At 54.3% G+C, this 19044-nt stretch overlaps 1 protein-coding gene across 7 annotated transcripts in view; it reads right to left on the minus strand.

The window, feature by feature from the left end:
• The window catches only part of COL16A1 (collagen type XVI alpha 1 chain), an 88325-nt gene extending 74681 nt beyond the window's left edge, over positions 1 to 13644 (minus strand). For 2 of the 7 annotated variants that reach the window (XM_043505938.1, XM_043505937.1), the window contains exons 1-2: positions 12046 to 12676; positions 9245 to 9367 (exon numbers count right to left, since the gene is read on the minus strand). In XM_043505938.1, coding sequence (XP_043361873.1) covers positions 9245 to 9329 — 85 coding nt within the window. In that variant the 5' untranslated portion in view covers positions 9330 to 9367; positions 12046 to 12676. Of the gene's footprint in view, positions 1 to 9244; positions 9368 to 12045; positions 12686 to 12890; positions 13052 to 13444 lie in introns of those variants that run through there. The other 5 variants (XM_043505936.1, XM_038377528.2, XR_006278215.1 and 2 more) reach the window with 5 other exon arrangements.
• Between the last annotated feature and the right edge of the window lie 5400 nt (positions 13645 to 19044).

A 19044-nucleotide genomic window follows, 5' to 3' on the forward strand; every position in this document is an offset into this window, starting at 1 on the left:
TGGAACGAACCCACGCCAAAGGGCCTTGTTCAGTTTCACATGCTCAGCCTGCCAGGCCGGAGTGGATTTAATGCAAAAAAAACATCCAGCAAAGGGAAGATCCCAGCTTCCCTATAAATCCATTTGTCCCAGGGTCCCCCCGGCCCCGTTCCTGCTCTCGGAGTCGATGTTCTATCTCGCCCCACCGTGCACAGACCACATGCACTCGAGTGGCTGAAGAAAGCCACAAGCTGTGGGGCTGCAAGGGGCAGAACGCACCCTTCTGGTGCCGCTGGTCACTCGTGTGGGGACCTCTGCTAACCAGCAGGCCTTTTGGTGTATCCAGCCTGGAGAGCCATAGAGCCGCTGGCTAAGGGCAGCCGAAGTTGCAAGCCTTTGCAAAGAGGTTTCCTCTGCTCCTGGAAATCACGCCATGGGGGCTAACTCTCTCCCACACCACCCCCTTTCTGCCCCTTTAAGCCTCTTGATGTCAGGAACCCAGAGCTGCAATTCTGAATTTCGAATACCCCCCAAAAGTCAGATTCCTTTAGGGCAAATGGGTTAGTTACATTCCTTACCCCCAACCCATCTTCCCCTGTTGCCTGATGTCACTTCCTAGCATGCGTCTATCCCCAAACACCCCCCTTTCTGCTACCTGGCCATGGCTGCTGCCAGGAAGCTGAGAGGCAAGTGGGAGGATGGGGATTAAGGCAGCTGGGAAATGCGAGTCACCTGATGTTTACGCCATCCTGGTCCAACTCCCGGGAAAAACAATTTCCAAGTCAAGGCGATGGAATGTGATCCCTGCTTGGCGGCAGGCAGGATCTCAGATAGCCAGAGACAGGGTAGCACATGCTGCAAGGCGGGGGAGGCGGGCGGGGGGGGGATCTTTCTGCCATTCCCCAGGGGTCGTTGAGGGGCTCCAGCCCTTCAGCCCCTGAGCTGGTGCCTGAGGCTCTGGGGGAATCTGCTCTGACGGGGAGTTGACCGTCTTCCTTGGTGGATTCGGAACTGCTCCCCATCCCACTGGCTGCACCGGCACCATAACCACAAGGAGAGTTGCTGGGGCAGAGCAGGGCAGGAGGATGTCTTGTGGTGACCGACCGACCGACCGAGGCGGGTGTCCCAGGACCTCTCCCAGCAAAAGGGGGAGATACCAGCCTACTGCCCAGGGCACAAACTGGGGAGCATTACAGGGACCATGAGAGGTGGGCAGAGCCACAGTGCTACAAACTAGCCCCTTGGTGCTGCTCTGACCTTAATGGGGGGGAAACAGCCCCCTGGAAACCCACTGGGCAAGGGGCCTCCTTGGACGGGCAGAGCTGGCATCGGGGATCTACCCCCGCAGTCAGTGTTGGCAGTTGGATGCATGTGCTACCAGCTGTGCATTAGGATTCTTTGTTTCCCAAGGCCATAGGGGACCTGGGGGAAGCAGTGTGTACATCAGAGCCACCCAATGGCTGCTCTAATGCTCACTGGGGGCCAGGCAGACCCAGGGAGTACCAGGAGCAGAAAGGTAGTTCAAAGGCATCTTTCTGCCCTGCTCTGTTCCAGAATCGAGTGCAGGGACAGAGTAACTGCCAAATGGGGCCAGAGAGAGACAGAGAAAGGGAATTGGAGAGGATGAGACCAAATGAGATTCAACGACAACAAATGTGTGGTGCTACACTTAGGGAAGAAAAACCAAATGCACAAATACAGGGTGGTGGGGAAGTGGCTTGGCAGCAGCACTGCTGAGAAGGAGCTGGGCGTTGTGGTGGATCACAACCTCGACATGAGTCTGCTGTTGCAAAAAAAGCAGATGCAATTTTAGGTTGCATTAACAAAGCCATGGCATGGAAGTCACAGGCTCTGCTCGGTGCTGGTTCAGCCTCAGCTGGAGGATTGTGTCCAGTTTTGGTCACCGATGTATAGTAAGGATCCAGAGAACCTGGAAGGGATCCAGAGGCGAGTGACAAAGATGATCAGAGGGATGGAATACAAGCCATAAGAGCAAAGGCTGAAGGAACTGGGTATGTTTAGTTGGGAAAAGAAGAGATTAAGGGGGACTTGATAGCAGGCTTCAAATACTTGAAAGGCTACTGTAAGAAAGATGGAGGAAAGTTGTCCTCTCTTGCCACAGAGGGCAGGACAAGAGGCAGTGGGTTCAAACTACAGCATAGCAGATTTAGATTAAATCTCAGGAAAACTTCCTCATGGTAAGAATAGTAGGACAGTGGAACAGATGCCTGGGGAGGTGGTGGAAACTCCTTCGCTGGAGATTTTCAAAAGGAGGCTGGAGCCATCTGTCTTGGAGGGTTTAGACTCAACACATCCTGCATCTTGACAGGGGTTAGGCTAGATGACCCGACCCTTACTGTCCCTTCTAACCCTACGGTTCTATGATTCTGTGGAAGAGGAGTCCGAGGGGAAGAGACACCTGCAGCAGGGAGTCCTCAGACAGGCCTGTGAGGACCCAGAGCTCTGGGTCCCCGAAGAGGGATGGGACAAGCATCTCCGCTCCCCTCCCTAGGCAGCCCAGACACCGTGAGGCTCGTTGCTTTCCAATGCCCGGTTCTGCTGGAAGCATTTCCCGAAGCTCTGGCGGTACCCCGGTGCGTTGAGCTGACCAACCCCGGGGATACCAGACTGCAGCCCCCATCTGAACGTCCCTGCACAGAGCTCGCTGCCGGCGCCCCCGGGACAGGGGTGTGCGGAGAAGGTAGCAGGGGAGCTGAGCAGAAGAAGAAAAGGGGGAACCTGCTGGCCGGGAGGAAAGACTCTGCGCTAGCTGGAGCCAAATGGCGCTTTGCCCAAAGCCACAACCTAGAACATCGGCTTCTCCGGTGCCTCCTGCAGATCCCCCAGTACTGTGGGAAGAAATTCACACAAACCCCAGGGCAAAAAGCAGAAGTAACAGGAGTGCTGGCTGGGAGCAAACAGGTCTGTCCCCAAGGCTGGGTTAGCACGGTGCCCCCCTGGCCAGGACAGAGAGGTAACGAGTCGCTCCAGACTCCCCCGTGAGGGGCGCGTGACAGCACAGGGCTCCTGGATTCTGCCACTGACTCCTGGGCAGCCTTGGGCAAGGTGTGCAGGGAGCCTGATTCTCATCTCATGCTGCTCCGGGCACACGGGCCATTTGAAGTCCCTGTAAGGCCCCGTGCCAGAGCGGGGCGGAGCAGCCATAGTGTGAAGAAGAGTCAGACGCGGTGGTTCTGATCCAGAGTCCATTGAGGCCAAAGGAAAGAGTCTGACTGACTTCAGTGGGCTTTGGGTCAGGACTCCAGGGCCCGAGTTTCAGAAGTGTGGAGTGCTTGCAATTCCAGCCAAAGTCCCTGGACGCAGGGAGCGCCCGGTGTCTCTAAAAATCAGGCCCTTTGCCTCCTGCTGCAAAGCACAGCCCTCTCCCCCTTGAGCTAAAGGACTAAGCTCCTCAGCTAGGATCAGAAGCAGGCAGCTCAGAGGGAGGCAAAGCTACACTTGGCCAGTGTGAACACTATTCTGATCCTTTACCAGCTATGCAAACAGGGGATCATTAGATATGCAGCTTCTTCTGGGATGGCAGCTGTTTAACAGCTCACAGCAATACCATCCCTCCGCTGAGGAGAGGAAGAGGAGAATACTGCATCCAGCTGAATCTGCTGTGTGGGGGATGGTATCACAAAAAACAGATTTGGGCAGGGCACTGAGGCAGGCATTGTCAGGGTCTATTTCCGGGATTTCTGGGGGTAGCTGCACATGAGCGAAGGCTGCAGAGAAATTGCTCGTGTAAGTTGAGGGAGAAGTTTCTGCAGTGGTGCCATCTTCCTGGCCGCTTTCCTCTCTCAAATGCAAGAGCAGAGTTGAATCTCAAAATATCCTTCCAGCCTAAGCCAGGAAAAAGCATGCATGGGGGGGGAGAGGATATGCCAGGCCTGTCTTAGTCCAGAATGGAGAGTCTGTCCAAAGAAGAATCCTCCTTTATACGAACAGGCAGAGCCATGGAAAGCAGTCTGGCAAAGTTCAGTTCGCTTTGCCCATGTCTGTCTCTCTTTGGAGCTCCAGCAAGTTGACTTTGCAGGATTATTTGTGGTAACAGGGAGTGTTAAGTGAGACTGTTCCCCAAAGGCTGATTGGGAATTTGTAACCACAGGTGCACTTGAGGCAGGATGGCCCAGGGCCTAGGCCACTTACCTTGTGCCCAGGACATCTGGGTTCTATTCCAGCTCAGACGGTAAGCAGCTGGGTGACATTTCTCCATGCCTCTGTTTCCTCACCCATCCTGTTAAGAGTGTGAGCTCTTTGAGGCAGGGCCTGTCTCTCACCATGTGGGGTGATGGGGGCTTGTTGGCGGGGGACCTCAAGGTGCTACCATAGTTCAAATAATTATCCAGCCAGGGAACAGAAACAGTAACGCATGACCCTTGGGCTGGATTTTAAGAAGTGCCTCCATACCAATCTGGGCTCCTTCGATGCCTCTGAGCGGTTCTGCAAATCTGGCTACACAGGTTCAATCAACGCAGCTCAGATTTCAGGAAACGAATTCTCACCAGCAGGAGTTATTTGCAAAAGCCGTTCTACAAACGAACTAGCAACAATCACACCAGCTCACAGGCAATTGGCAAAGAGAGGACGGGAAGGTTCATGGGCAAAACCCTTTGATCTGCTAAATGCCGTTCCCCTCCCAGGTACGGTGCGGATTGCTCACTAACAAGGGAGAGAACAAAAGCTTCGAATGGGACGACCTGAAACAGCTTCTCATGTTTCCACATTCCCTTGGGGTGCTGGTACCCACTGGAGGAGAAAAGGGGAGAACCCGGGGCGGGAAAAGGGGCATGCAAACTGAAAGAAGTCTTGTGATCATTGTGCGTGACAGTGAGTAGCAGGATTCCATGGGGAATGCTTTCCCGGTTCCTTTTATTTCAGAGTGAGAGCTGTTTGCTCTGGGGGTGCAGGTGTATTATTATTCCTGGAGCCCCTCTACTGAGCAGCAGCAGGTGGCGGGGCTCTGCCGGCTGGCTTCCCCGGGGAGTCAGGGAATGTTCTAAGTGACTTGCCACTGCACGCGCCTCCTCCCAGGTGCCTGCCTCTGGCTGAGCCAGCTCGTCCACAAAGCAGCCAGTTTAATAGCATGCGAGCCTGCCTGGTCAGAGCACCAGGACTCCTGTATTCAGATCCCAGCTCCCTGAGCAGTTCCCAGATCCCAGCTGGCCAACCAAGTTACGCCACTTGGCCTTCCCAGCTAGCTACCGAGTTTACTTCTGCAAGCCCCGTTTGGTTGGCCAGGCGCAGAGCCCGCCACTGCTGCAAGCGTTTCAATTGCTTTTGCGTGCATGGGGTTGCGTGCTTGTGCACGTGCCCAGCTTGGCACATGCATGCTGCAAGCCGGGGGCTGGCGGAGAGGTGTGACCCAGCCGAAGGAGCCCAGCAAGTCAAGGGGTCAGATCCCCACTGGGACAGCAGCTCTCTCTGTGGCCTGGGCCGAGTCACCTCTCCACATTAGCCTCCCTATCTGCAAGGTGAAGGCATCGATTCCTCCAGCTCTCAGGTGATCAAACTGCTTCCGCCTCTCTGTGCCTCAGTTTCCCCATCGAAAACTCAAGGCTGAATCAGTTGATATCTGCCGAGGGCTTAGCAGGCAATAAATACTGGGCTATTCCCTGGGGTCTCCCCACTGTATTTCCCCATGTCTCCCTTTGATCCCAGGCCTGAGACCTGTAGTAACAGAGAACACAACTGAACGCAGGTGGCACCAAGTCCTCACACAGACCCATGGGGAGCAGCCTGACTTGGCCAGGGGCAGGCGTGTGATGATCTAATGAGCCTAAGATCCGAGCTCTGGCACATGCTCATGGGCGAAGGAGGCTGCTGGTGTCCAGCTGGCAGCAAGAGCCCCGCTAATAGCAAGAGGGATCTGTGCCAAGCAGGAGGCCCCGTTAGTGACCTCAGTGCAGGCTGTGGTCCTGCCCAGCAGGGCAGCAAACTCCCTGGCCCTCTCTGCCTGTGACGATTCAAGGAGTCCCCACCCCAAGGGGGCTTTGGGAAAGCAGGACCCCGGCTGCAGAGCCAGGCTCCTGAGCATCACTCAGCTCAGCAGCCTGCCTTGCTCCGACTTCTCATGGCATCCGTCAGCAGAGCCAGCTCCGAAGCAAGCCAGGGTCCGGGCTTGGAAAGGAGAAGGAGCAGGGAGGTCAGTGGTGGGAGCCCTACTGGGGTGGGGGGCTGCATCCTCGGCCAGTCCATGTTAGCAAGGACTTGGGGCCAGGTCAGCAGTTTATGGGATGCTCGACTGAGCCGCCCCAACCCCTAGGGGCCGGAGGAGAAGGGAATCCATGCAGGGCGGCTACAGCACTTTAACCTGCAGGCCTCCTCGGCTAGCAACCCACCTCCACGGCTCATCCCAGTCTCCAGAACCCCCAAGTCTCTCTCCAAATGGCTGATTCCAAGGTTCCCACATAGCCTGGCTTGGCCCCCTCCCCACCCGCCCCTGTATCCTGAATGCGAGTCTCCTGGCTCTGCAGATTCGCAGGCAGGAACCTTGCCACTACTCCTGCCTGGCATCTGCCCTGTGGAGACCGAGGCCCTGAATCTCCATCGCCCGGCCTCTCTCCGCCACCCTTCTGACGGGCAGTGCTCCGCACTCACTCTGCACGTGGGCGAGCAGCGGCGCAGGGGCAGGCCATGGAGAGTCAGGCCTAGGGAAGGCATGAAGGTTGTGGGGAAGCCAGGAAACGCGGAGCCAGGACTCCTGGGTGCCATTTGCAGCTCGGACGCTGGCTCTCAGTGTGAACCTGATCAAACTGCTTCCCCCTCTCTGTGCTTCAGTTTCCCCATTCACAACTCAGGGATAATGCCGCTCAGCCGGGAGACTATATTAATTAACACTGGCAAAGTGCATTAGCGCCCATGGAGGGTCAAACTGTGTTGATGCCAAAGTGCTGCACAGTATTGCTCACGGGCTGTATTGTCCATCAGCCCCAGCCTCCTCTCCTCACGGACGAAGAGGCAGGAAAGGGAAGTGCCAGACTGGCACTCAGCGATGGCTCCAGGCAGAGAGAAGAATTTTCCAACTGCCCAGGCCCCGATGAGCCTTTGACCATCTATGGAGGAGGAAGCCAGGCCCACTGGGATCATATGGCCAAGGCATGGGCTGGACAGCCAGCCCAGGAGCCAGACCTTAAAGACAAGCTCCACTACTGATAGCAGCACGCGTGACCCCCAGCAACCCTTCCTCAGTATCCTGCTACAGCCTGCCTCCATCCCCCCTCAGGAGCACTCACTTGTCATGGGGACCCAGCGACTCTTTGTGAACTTGCCAGGGCCTGGCACACAGGCTTAAGCCCCATGGGATGGCCCAACCAGCCCCCAGTGCTGGCCCGCTCCTGGAGCAGGAAAGCATCCCAGCTCTGCACAGAGATTGTCTGTGTGCGGGGAAAGAGAAGGGGTGGCCGGCGTGGGCAGCGAAGCACCGACAGCAAATCCCAGCTGTGACGAAGTGGGACTGTTCTTAATGTTTCCTCTGAATACTGTAGGGGTGCCTCAGTTTCCCCTATGCATTTCTTAAGTCTCTAGGTGGTGGGATAAGGGGGTGTCATTGTTGCAGAGCAAAGGGCCAGGGTACATAAATGGCCAACACTGTCTCCTGGCAACTGATGGCCTGGGCCCTTCCCCCCTGCAAGGTGCGAGCTAAAGGGTTGGAGAACAAAGGAATCTGGTGACCTCCTGGCCCGGAAAGGGACAAAGCCCAGAGGAGGAGGGGCTGGAGGGAGTTTCAGTTTGGGCTGGCTGGGGATGAGGAGGAGTGAAGTGCAGACGTGGTTGTCAGGGTCATTGCCCCCCAAAATGGACCCGGCTGAGGGGTCCTGTTCTCTGAACCTACAAGCTCTGGTTTAGACCATGTTCCTGTCGTCTAATAAACCTTCTGTTTTACTGGCTGGCTGAGAGTCACGTCTGACTGCGGAATTGGGGGGCAGGACACTCTAGCCTCCCCAGGACCCCACCTGGGCGGACTGGCTGTGGGAAGTGCATGGAGGGGCAGAGGATGCTGAATGCTCCGAGGTCAGACCCAAGAAGGTGGAAGTTGTGTGAGCAAATAAATTTGTTAGTCTCTAAGGTGCCACAAGTCCTCCTTTTCTTTTTTGCGAATACAGACTAACACAGCTGCTACTCTGAAACCTGTTGTGTGAGCTGTGTGTCCTGCAGACAGTCTGTTCCCAGAAAGGAGACTTCCCCAGAGTCCTGACTGGCTTCGTAGGGAGCAGTTCCAGAGCATCGCCCGGGGACTCCGTGACACAGCGCATGTGCCTTCCAGGGGTTCTCGCAACAAATGGCCACTCTGACATACCCATATCTGTCCCAGCTTCCCGCGGCCCTCCAGCGAGAGCCCGCCCTGGAGAAGGTGGGGCGGGAACTCACCAGCCTGCCCGTACCCCGGCCCGGCAGGAGCTGCCCAGGGGAATGCCCCGCTGACCAAACACGGCAGCTACCTCAACTGACAAGAGCCACCTCCAGCACCATGCACACCGGCCCCCATGCGTCCAGAGGCACTGCCCGGAGCCCCCGAGGAGGCTGCGCGGAGCAGAGCCCCGATCCCTGCTAGCCCTGCCAGCGCAAACACCAAGGTGGCGCATCTCACTGCCCTTGGTAAGAGGTAGTCAGGAACAACAGCTGGGCACTGCAGGGTGGGGCCGCTGCTTTCCCCTGTCCCAATCCTCGCCCATGCTTTGGACGCTGTCGTGGCCACAAAAAAATCCACCGATGGCCACACGTGGCCTCATTTGAGAAATGGTGCATTATACCCAGGAACAGCGCTGATGTGCCAAGGACAGCACCCCCTGCAGGAACGAGCCGTCGGGCTGTGCTCGGCTCCTGCGCTTTGTAGGCTGGGGTACCAGCTCCAAGTACGAAACACCCCAAGTCTCTGACAGCCACCTGAGCAGCTGCCTGGGAAAAGCAGCCCCCTCCCCACACCCGCACACAGTGCTGCCCTACTGCAACACGCTGGCACTGGGATTTGAACCCATCACTCCCTGGCACATGCACAGAGAGACCTGACCCCTCCCTTCCTACACATGGCTCTGCCATTGCATCTCATTCCTGCCCTGCAGCCCCCCATGTTATCCGAGCCCTGGGCTCCCCAACACAGCTCTGCCAGTGCCCCTCAATCCCAGCCCCCATTGCTAGTCCTGCCCTGGACTCCCTGCCAATCTCCCCTCCCCATCCCAGTGGTGAGTCCCCCAGACACAGCTCAGGCAGTATCCTGCAGCCCCAGCCCCCAGCTAGTCCGTTCTGAGTGCCACTCTCTTACCTGCTTTGGATGCAAGGAGCTTCGCTCCTGTACAGGTGCCAAGGAGGCCAGCTAGGCAGAGAGCAGAGACCCAGGCTCCCAACATGGTGCCCCCAGGCGGGTCAGGGACCAATGCTGCTGCCTCTAGAAGTGGAAGAAGCCAGTCATAAGTAATATGCCCAATGCAGATGGGAATTATCCTCTCCTTAGCGCCCGTGAGCCTGGCCTTACTGTCCGAGCAAGGATCCATTCAGGTCCAGAGCAGTGGACGGGGTGCCAGGTGACTTAACGGGCACTGTCGGTGGCACCCGCAAGGTCTGCAGAGTGGGTGCTATGGGTACATTCAGGCCCAAGGCATAACGCACAGGAATGGTTGCTTGCTAACAGGGCCATTCATAAAGTAGGGATGGGCCCAAACCAAACCCCAGATCTCTGGGACATCCAGATCCAGGATTTGCCATAGTGAAGGCGGGAACGGCAGAGATGTCTGTGCCCAAGTTCAGCATCAGAGCTTGCTCTTTCACCCACCCCAGCTGTAAACACCTGGGTGTGTATCATATCCAGGGTATCAAGCGTGCCTGTCGCCGTTTGCACATGGGTCTATGAATGGCTGCCCCAAAGAGCAAGCCAAGAGACAAGCGCTGGCTAGAGAGAGATGGGGGAGTCAGCAGGGGCTACAAGGAAACACCAAGACAAGACAGACACCAGGAGGGGCAAGGGGTAGAACACATCAGCAGAGCGATCAGTGTGATGGCAGCAAATATCACATTAATTCCACAATTTTGAGGGGGTTAATTTAGTTGGGGTGGGGGGAAGATCAGCTAATTGGAAAGGGAAGCAGGGCTGACAGGGACAGGGTGGGGAGAAGGGAAGGTCAAAAGGGGCGATGAGGGTGGCACGGATGACTCTGTCTTGTGGCAGTACTGCAAAGCCAGTCCACAGGAAAGGAGAATTCAGTCCCCTTCTGCTGCAGCTACTGCCCCAAAGCAACCCTGATGCAGCCTGACTAGACTAGTCCACGTGTGCTCTGAACACAGGGTGTTAAAGCAAATCTCTTCACAAGCACCACCGTTGCCCCCGCACCCATAAAACCACTCCAGGAGCAAGATACGGGATTGAGAAAACTCAAAGGTCCCGAGCTTGGAGAAACCTTCAGAGAGGAAATGTTCATCGGAGCCCCTATATCCGGAAGCCTCCTCAGACTTCACTAAATCCACCACGATTTGACCAGCTGATCCCAGCAAGACATGTTTTAGGTCTATTTTTTTAACGTGCACTAAATAACCTCTATCTAAATTCTTTACATTCCCCCAGTGAAACCGAGCAACAGTGGCACTAAAACCGCCATCTGAAAAGACCGACCATTTGGGTGGCTTTTTGCTGGGGTTTTCTGGGGTTGTTTTTAATTCCTCAGACAGTTGCACTGAATTTACTCTGTTGCTTGTTTGGCCACAAGGCCCTAGCAAGGTGAAAATCTTGCCCCTAATAAGAAACCGATGTGTGGGAAAGGATTTTTTTGTTGCTCAACCTCTCCAAGAAGAAAGGGAAATGCTCTTTCGATGACAATTTTCCTGCAGCGAATGCTGTAAAAGAGCGCGGTGGAAACTTACCAACAATTTGCAAAATAAAAAAAGGAGAGGAGAGAAACGTTACTGCCAAGTTTGGGGTTAATCTCCTAGCTTTCTCCCAGACACCTCATGCCTGATTCTTGCCTCTAAAGTCATGCAAGAGCCCCTATTGCTGCCACACTTCAAAGATGAAAATCTGGCAGCCCATGCTTTAAACTTCATCCCAGATGGAATTTCCCTCCCCCCCCCCCACCTTGACCTTCATGGCGTGAAAACCGCCTGTCTTATCGCCATAAGGCCGGCTTTGAACCCCACACACTTCGAGAGGGTTCCACCAGGGGGCAGAGCACAGATAAAAAGAAAACCAGCCATTAACCCTAAGCCGGGTGATGGGTTAACATCGTGGCATTAAACCGTGATTGACGCGGAAGGTAAAGGGGCAGGTAAAGAAGTCTTCTCCAGCCTGCGAACCCAGAATAAATCAGGGCTTGCCCCATTAACCACGTCATAACATCCTTTACTCACTCCATGCAGGGGTGGGGTGGGGGTCAGGGACAAGGGAAGCACCAGATCATCAAACTGACCTCCTGTGTAACACAGCCACCAACCCCCACCCAGCACCCACAACAAACTTTAAAAGATCTCCCTGTTTCCTGAGCAATTTTGTTTGACCCTTAGGTTAAAAACTAACATCTACTAAGCAGATGATTCTTCATGGTCCCTTTGGTAGCCCCTCAGCCAGGTTTCACTGTGTATAAAACATGTAGGTGCATGTTGGGAATTGAGAGTAAAGAGACACGCAAGGCGAGACACACACACACACACAGCACTTTTTGCTGCACAGTGAGATCTTTGTTCCCTTCAATGTTTCCATCTCCCGATAGTTTCCACTGTGGATCCCTGGGTCGATGCAATCCAAGGGCTTGGACTGATCAGCTTCCAGGTCCCCCTGTGCAGGCTGGAAATCACAGGCATTGCTGGATGCTGGAGTAGGTAATCAAGAAAACAGAAGCCTCCGCAAAAAGGAAACGCAACCCGTCCGGAGCTTTAGAGCGTACCCCAGCTACACACTGCCCTCTGGCCATGGTGGCTCGCTGACTCTGCCCATCGGGAACGGAGATACGTGCCAGTACCTGCCCCCCAAAGCAAATCTCCCTGCCGGAGAAGGACTCACGCGGGACAAAAAGTCCTGGGGGTTCCAAGCAGCTGTTAAGTCAGGCCCTGGCCCAAGCAAGGGGTTAGTTGCCAGCTTACCTGCCAAAGAACTGAGGTGCTTGTGGGATTAGTTGCAGTTCAGACGGGGCGCCGGCTTCAGGACCATGTCTGCAATTTGGGGAGCGTGAGATCCCGGGTGGGGGATGCCGCGAGAGGACGCACGCGTCAGCAGGACACGCCAGCAGTCCCACAGAGCTGTTCCTGGCTGGCGTTCGCTCCAACTTCTCGATCGTCAGGGAAGATTTATTCCGGAGCAGGGGGAGGATTTCGAATCCTTGCGGCGGAGGGAGCGAAGCAGATCTCCTCAGAGCGCCACTGACATCTTCTGGCCCTGCTGGCTGCACCCTGGCCTCCTCTCAGCCCTCTCTCCTGCTCTCCCTTTCCCTCCCGAGAGTGAGCACTGACTGTGCGCAGAGAACTTGCTGCTTTGCCAGGCCCCCGAGCTGGAAACGACAAGCCCTTCAACGTGTTGGAATGCCGGAGCAGCTTAATCAAGCCCAGCTGGGACAGGCACAGCCGCGAGGCAGGGAAAGCCTCTTCCAGCTCCGCAGATGCTCCGTTTGACACATGGCCCCAAAGCTCGCTGGGCCCATCTCGCGGCTGGCGGAATTCGAACACGCTACTCGGGCCCATTATCCCCTAGAACAGCTATTCTCCCCCACATACACACACCTCCCGGCGACTGAGGATAAGAACAATCCTGCCTTGGGGTGTTTAATGAGACACCTGGAGGCTCCTTGCTGGCCCTTTTAAGAATCTTGGATGGGACAGTTATGCTCTAGCGTTCTCCCCACCTAGCCCCCTTGCTCCACCCTGTTCCCCCCCTCCCCTTGGACACAGGAGTCAGCCCAGGACATCTGAAATGCTGGGCACTGTAATAATACCTGGCACATCTCATAGTGCTTTGCAGCTGTGAATCCCCATTTTACAGAGAGGGAAACTGAGGCAGAGTGAGGGCCACAGCTCAGAGGAAGGATGGCCCAATGGGCAGGGAATTCAAGTCTGAGTCCAAGGCTAGTGAAGTCCCTGCTCTGCCACAAACTCGCTGTGACTTGGGCAAGTCACTAACCCCCTGTGCCTCACTTTCCCATCTGTACAATGGGGATAAGGGCTCTGCCCTGCCTCCCAGGGCTGTGGTGAGGACAGATACATTACAGACTGGGAGGTCCTCTCAGATATTACACTAATGGGGGGAAGATAACTACTAGCTGCTTAGACTTTAGCCACAGAAGCACGCTGTCTCTTCTACAACGCCAGAGGGGCCGTTTCCTTGGGCTTTTTCCCCTGGCCCCATGACCACCCTGCCAGAACGGCTGCAGTGCGGGGTCTGACATTTAGAACACGGCTGCCTTCCTTTCAGCACCATAATGCTGCATTTCCTCCTCTCTATATGGGGCTCATCCTCACTGATGGGGCTGGAGAGCGATCATGTCCAAACCTGGCGTTTGCTTCTCCATGTGCCGCAAGGCCGAGCTGCCGGCTTTCCGGACTAAAATAGCTTTTCTAAAAGTCCTTGGTGCGGCCAGCCCCGCCGAGCCAACAGGGCTCTGGAGAGGGAGCTTGGTTTGATTCTGGCTCACACATCAGCAGCATGGCTTCCAGATGCAGCCTCCACTCCTAGGGGGTGGGAGACATGAGCCAGGAAGACCGGGGCTCGGTTCCCAGTGCCTAGGTGGGGTTTGCGGTGCCGGCACCAACAGGATCTCGCAGTTCCGACATCTGCACTGGGAAGGGAACAAACACAGAACCTCACACTCCAATTGCCAGAGTAAAACAACGCTTGGCAATGCAGTTATACTCAGGACAGCTGCATCCACGGGGCCTGATTCTCAGTTATACTAACTCCCCTGTAGGAAACAGACCCTTGAGCATCACCCCAGCTCAGGTAGATGCTGGTGCAGGATCTACACCTGCCCTGCACCCAGTCTTTGGTGCGGGGGGGGGGCAGATTCGGGGCTTGGCTGGAGCACCCTGGATGACAACTATTCTCTGCCCCCCATGACCCAGACGGGTCCATGGAGGTGAGCGTGTGAGTTACAACAGCCTTGTGGCTGCTCTACCTGACACCAGGTTCCAAGCAGGTCCCTGCAAAACTCTACAATACACACATGGAATGAGCCAGCCTTTCCCCTGCATGATCCGGGGCAGCGTCGGGCCCCGGAAGGACACAAGAAGCTGCCAACAAGCAGAAAGTGGTGGTGGGGGATGGGGGTAAATATGGCAAAATGAAAACAGCTGCAGGGAGCTGGCACCAAGGTCAGCAGAGCTCAGCCTCCATCTCTCCTTCCCCAACCACTGACCCGGGCACTAGATCCTCCTCCGGATCGCCTCTCGCTGCCCATTGCCAAGGGCTGCCTCCCCTGCTGAGCACCCATCGCTGACGGAGCCAGCTCTCTCCGCCACTCGCCCCCTCCACGGCTTCCCATCGAGGACGGAAAAGAAGTGTGAGGTGCAGAGAGAGGCCTCAAGCCCCACATTAATGACAAAACCACAGACAGCAAGCGCTTAGCAAGCCCCCACCACGTTCTGCAAGGCCCGCTGAATCAGGCAAAAATCGCAGCCTCCTTCCAATCACAAGGATTCCCAGTTGAAACCAAGGCTGCCACTTAGAACTTGCAGGAATTGATTTTCCACCAGCAGCAACCGCTATTATCCCTGGCGGGGCTGAATGGGAAATCATTTAGCCAAGACAGGGAAGGGAGCCGTCAGCGTAGTGGAGGCAGTTATGTCAGCGGCCCTGTCGCGGCACTAACACTGCCGTCACACAGGAGTGTGTTCGCACACAATACTGGTCCCACGCGCCGAACCAGCAACGGCAGGATTCCGCTCCCAGGTCGCCCCGTTGGTGCTCGTAGCTGCTACACAGAAGGGTGCTGCATGCGGCATCCGCTGGAGGGTACCGAGCCGTCGCACGTGGGCAGCAGAAAACGGTAGAAAGAAATACCGGACTGAGGATTAAAACTTCAAGGGGAATTTCCCAAGGCTGGGAGATGGGAAATTGACCCGACGGATACATCAGGCTGCTCCTTTGAGACGCGGGGCTGGGGAATCCACAAAGCTGCTCGCATCACCTGCGTCTGTTCACTTGCAGCACTTTTCAACCTCCCGACGCTCAGCCAATGTCAACTGGCCTCGCACCACTAGGAATCCAGCCCACAGGTGCCATATCAGATCAGACCATTGACGAGCCAGTCCTGCGTCCTGCATCCTGCCTCCAGCTACAGCTGAACCCTCAGAAGGTGACAGAAAACCCTATCATTGCCAACCGTGCAGTGCTGCATGGGGTTGGGAGGCGGGAATAACCCTGCCTGACCCCTGCAGCGATCAGCCCTGAAGCATGACATTTCATGGTCTCTGTAACGATAAGCAATCCTACACTTGTTCAAACCTCTTAAAATCCCACTATGGTACTTAACTCTTTGATCTCCTGTGCCAATGAGTTCCACCAGGAACAGCTGGGTCTATAAGGAAGGATAGTCTTGCGACCAGGGAACTGACATGGGATTCTGGAGATCTGTATTCAATTTCCTGTGTAACCTTGGGTTTATTACAATAAAAAAAAACATCACTGCCTCGGTTTCCCCATCAGTAAAATGGGGGTAATAATTCTTCCTTTTCTCCCATCTTTCATCTATTAGATCACAGGCTTTTTGGGGCAGGGGCTTTCTCTCATTGTGTCCGTACAGCGCTTGGCACAATGGGGCCCGGCTCTCAATTGGAGTCTACAAGCACGACCAAAATACAAATAATAATTTCCTTGTATTTGTTCTACCCAATAAGTACAGATCTGCCAGACTCCGATGTCCACAAACTTTGGGGGCTGAGAAATTCAGCTCCTAAATGAGCCCATCCCTCGCTTTTCCATCCTTTCCCCCCTCTGGCTCTCCCCTCCCCTAGGAGAACACGGTGAGGACTGACTGCATTCAACTGGTTTCCTCCCTAACAATGACAAATTTACACCAAGGCTTTACAAATGAGCATTAGAGATGCATGAATCTCAATAAACATGCTCCTCATTAACAACTGGAATTTATTCAGCCCACAGTAAATAAACCGTCCTGAGTGAGCCAAACGGTGTAATCGGCGCTCGGTTCAAATCCTCCCCATTTATTCTGGTGATAGTCCCCAAGACAGGGTATTTATTCCTTAGCTAGTTACACACAGTGATAATTAAGGGGTAATTAAAGCAACTGGGTATGAAATGTAACCAAACTTCTATCATTCTTTTTTATTGGACAATTATTTTCCCAAAGTTGCTCTTTGTTTAAACCAACCAAAGTCTATTAAATAACCGAGTTTAGGAATAAACGTGTAAAAATGACTGTGATTTGTGCAGCTAGCAAAATGGCTTCTATCGCAGCAGTGGGGAAATAACAGCAACAGAGACTGATCTGGTATCATGCCGAGGTGAGAGCTAAGGCACGAACGGATTATATAATAAACTGTGCTTATTAGCTCGCCCCATTCCTCACTCTGACTTTCATTAATTGAGCCCCACGGCACCTGTATGCAGTGGGAGGTACAGTTACGGCAGGTGCAGACAGGTGGCACTGCTACACTTCATTTTACAAGTTCTTTTTCTGAGCGGGCGAGTGCTGTTCAGTCTTTGAAGCCTTGCCATGTTATTGTCCATTCGACGCGGCCGTGTCTTGCTGGGGGAGCTGTTGCAAACAGCAAGACTCTGCTAGCGTGATCAGATGGCAAATGTGAAATATCGGGACAGGGGATGCGGGGTAATTGGTGCCTATATAAGAAAAAGCCCCAAGTGTCAGGACTATCGCTATAAAATCGGGACATCTGATCACCCTAGACTCTGTGCCCATCTGGTTAACTGGGGTCAATTCTTGGGGCGGAGTAGAGTTGCTCCTTGAAAACTAGGGCTCAGCATTGGGCTGAGATTCCTGAAAGAGGAGTTTGCTTGCGTGCTGTTTGTGACCATCTCTGTCCCTGGGCTGGCACACTGAGGGACAAATAAACAAGCTAGACTGAGAAACTACCCAGATCTCACTGATTTCCCCTCCAAGCGGAGCTGCAAGGTCCAGACACCTGACACCATGCGCCCAAGGGGCGAGGCTGTTATATCCATTTGACAGATGCAGGAACCGAAGCACAGACAGGTCAAGTCACTTGCTCATGGTCCCAGAGGAAGGCTGTGTTACTGTCAGGAATAGAACCCAGGAGTCCTGATTCCCAGTTCCCTGCTCTAACAACCATCAGCAAAGTCCCCGGTGTGAACCACCCAAACATCCTTCTCACAGGGGAGACGTGCAGTAGCCCTGTCCACGTCCTAGTGGAGATGGGCTGAACTGGCAGGATGCAGCTTCTGCACCCAGCCGACCTGTTCCGGCCAAGGACTTATGTAACAAACGTCTACCGTGTAAAAAAGGCACAGGAGGGAGATGGTCCCAGCTAGCGTTCTGACCTCAGCTGGGCTGTTTTGTTACAGGGGTAACAAACACCCAGGGAACTAGAACCCCATTGCACCAACCACTTAGGAATATTTTGCTGTCTTGTACTCGTATCTGGTGGTTAACACAGGGCATAGGTGGGAATTGGGAGTCAGGACTCCTGGGTTCTGTGGTGACAATTGAGTCCTAGCAGGCTTGGTTAGCCTCACTGGTGAAGAGCAGGTAAAGTTCATGAATTGTTACAGTGATCTGTTATATAAAACTGTTTAAGGACAGATGAGAGAAGGAGACAAAGGCTGAAGTAATTTAGACAGACAGGGCCCACTGGGACCACTCAAAGGCTGAGTTAAGAGTCTGACTGGTGAACAAGAGGAGCAGAGGACTGGAAATCAATGAAAGAAAATTGGTGTGTCGGAAATTAGGCCTAATTGGTGGGCAGAACTATGTGGATGGATGCTCCATTCTGGGGCTCTTAAAAAAGACTTTAGGAGAGAGAGAAAAAAGGAAAACATCTGTAGCGGAAGGACTGGTTCCCGGGACAGCAGACCTGGATGCTCCAGGGGGGACACCTGACGATCACGGCTGCACCGGCGAGGATCCCAACCCGATACATGTGAGATCTTGCTCTATCTTCCCCCCACCCACATGTGCTCCATTCTGCCCTCCCCCCACCCATCTTCCTCCTCTCCCCTCTCTCTTGGCTTGTCACCCGATCCGGAAATCCACTGCACTGCACGGCACAAGCACACTGAGATGAGGTGGCCCATCCAGCTCTGCCCGGCTTGAGAAGAGCTAGTGAAGGGAGGGACCTGCCCCCAACCAGGTGATATCCCTGGCCGAGGAGGAGCCGGGGCTAGAACAACAGCTGTTGAGGATGACCTGTCAACCTATAGAACCTGTCCATGACTGACCAGCCACCCTGTATCTTGAGAACACCAACAAGATCCGTATTTTCTCCTTCTTCACAATCACATCTCTTCTCTCCCTCCTGCATCTGACTGTCGGTCTGAAGCAGGGACGTGACAGTCGTTCCCAACTCCCAATTGAACAGAACTAATCCCTATTCTGCCCCGCTCCACCCCCCAGCCCCAGTCAGGAGGACTGTTTGACTGAATAAGAGACTTTAACAATATTCACTGTCTCCAAAAAAGAGACTTTGATAGATTTTGATTAAGTTGGTTTTGCACAACCTGTCAATTTCCATTTCCGTGCTGCTTACATCGTTTGGATTCTTCTCCTTTTCTGCGTTTCACTCAATAAGTTTCTAACCTTTGGCATGAATTGTATGGTGTGTTTCCCACGGTACTAAGCAGACAGAGATCTGTATACCAACCCCTGAGTTTAATGCTGTTTAATGTTGGACGGTGATGGAGTGATGTAAACATCTTTAACTCTTTGGGTCCATATATTGCATCTGAATTAATTCAACATTTTTATCACCCAGCTCTGGCACTACTTGCTGTCTGGGAGGAGGCAGATCACTTGTGCCTCTGGCTGCCTTGGCTTCCCCACCAAGAAAACAGGAACACCACCATTTCCATCACTGGGTTTGCCAAACCTAATTAATTAGCCTGGCACCCACTTTATTTAATGTATTCACCAGTGACCTGCCAAACACCATCGTCAGGCA

Source organism: Dermochelys coriacea, chromosome 19 (assembly GCF_009764565.3).
Source record: "Dermochelys coriacea isolate rDerCor1 chromosome 19, rDerCor1.pri.v4, whole genome shotgun sequence".
Lineage (NCBI taxonomy): Eukaryota > Metazoa > Chordata > Testudines > Dermochelyidae > Dermochelys > Dermochelys coriacea.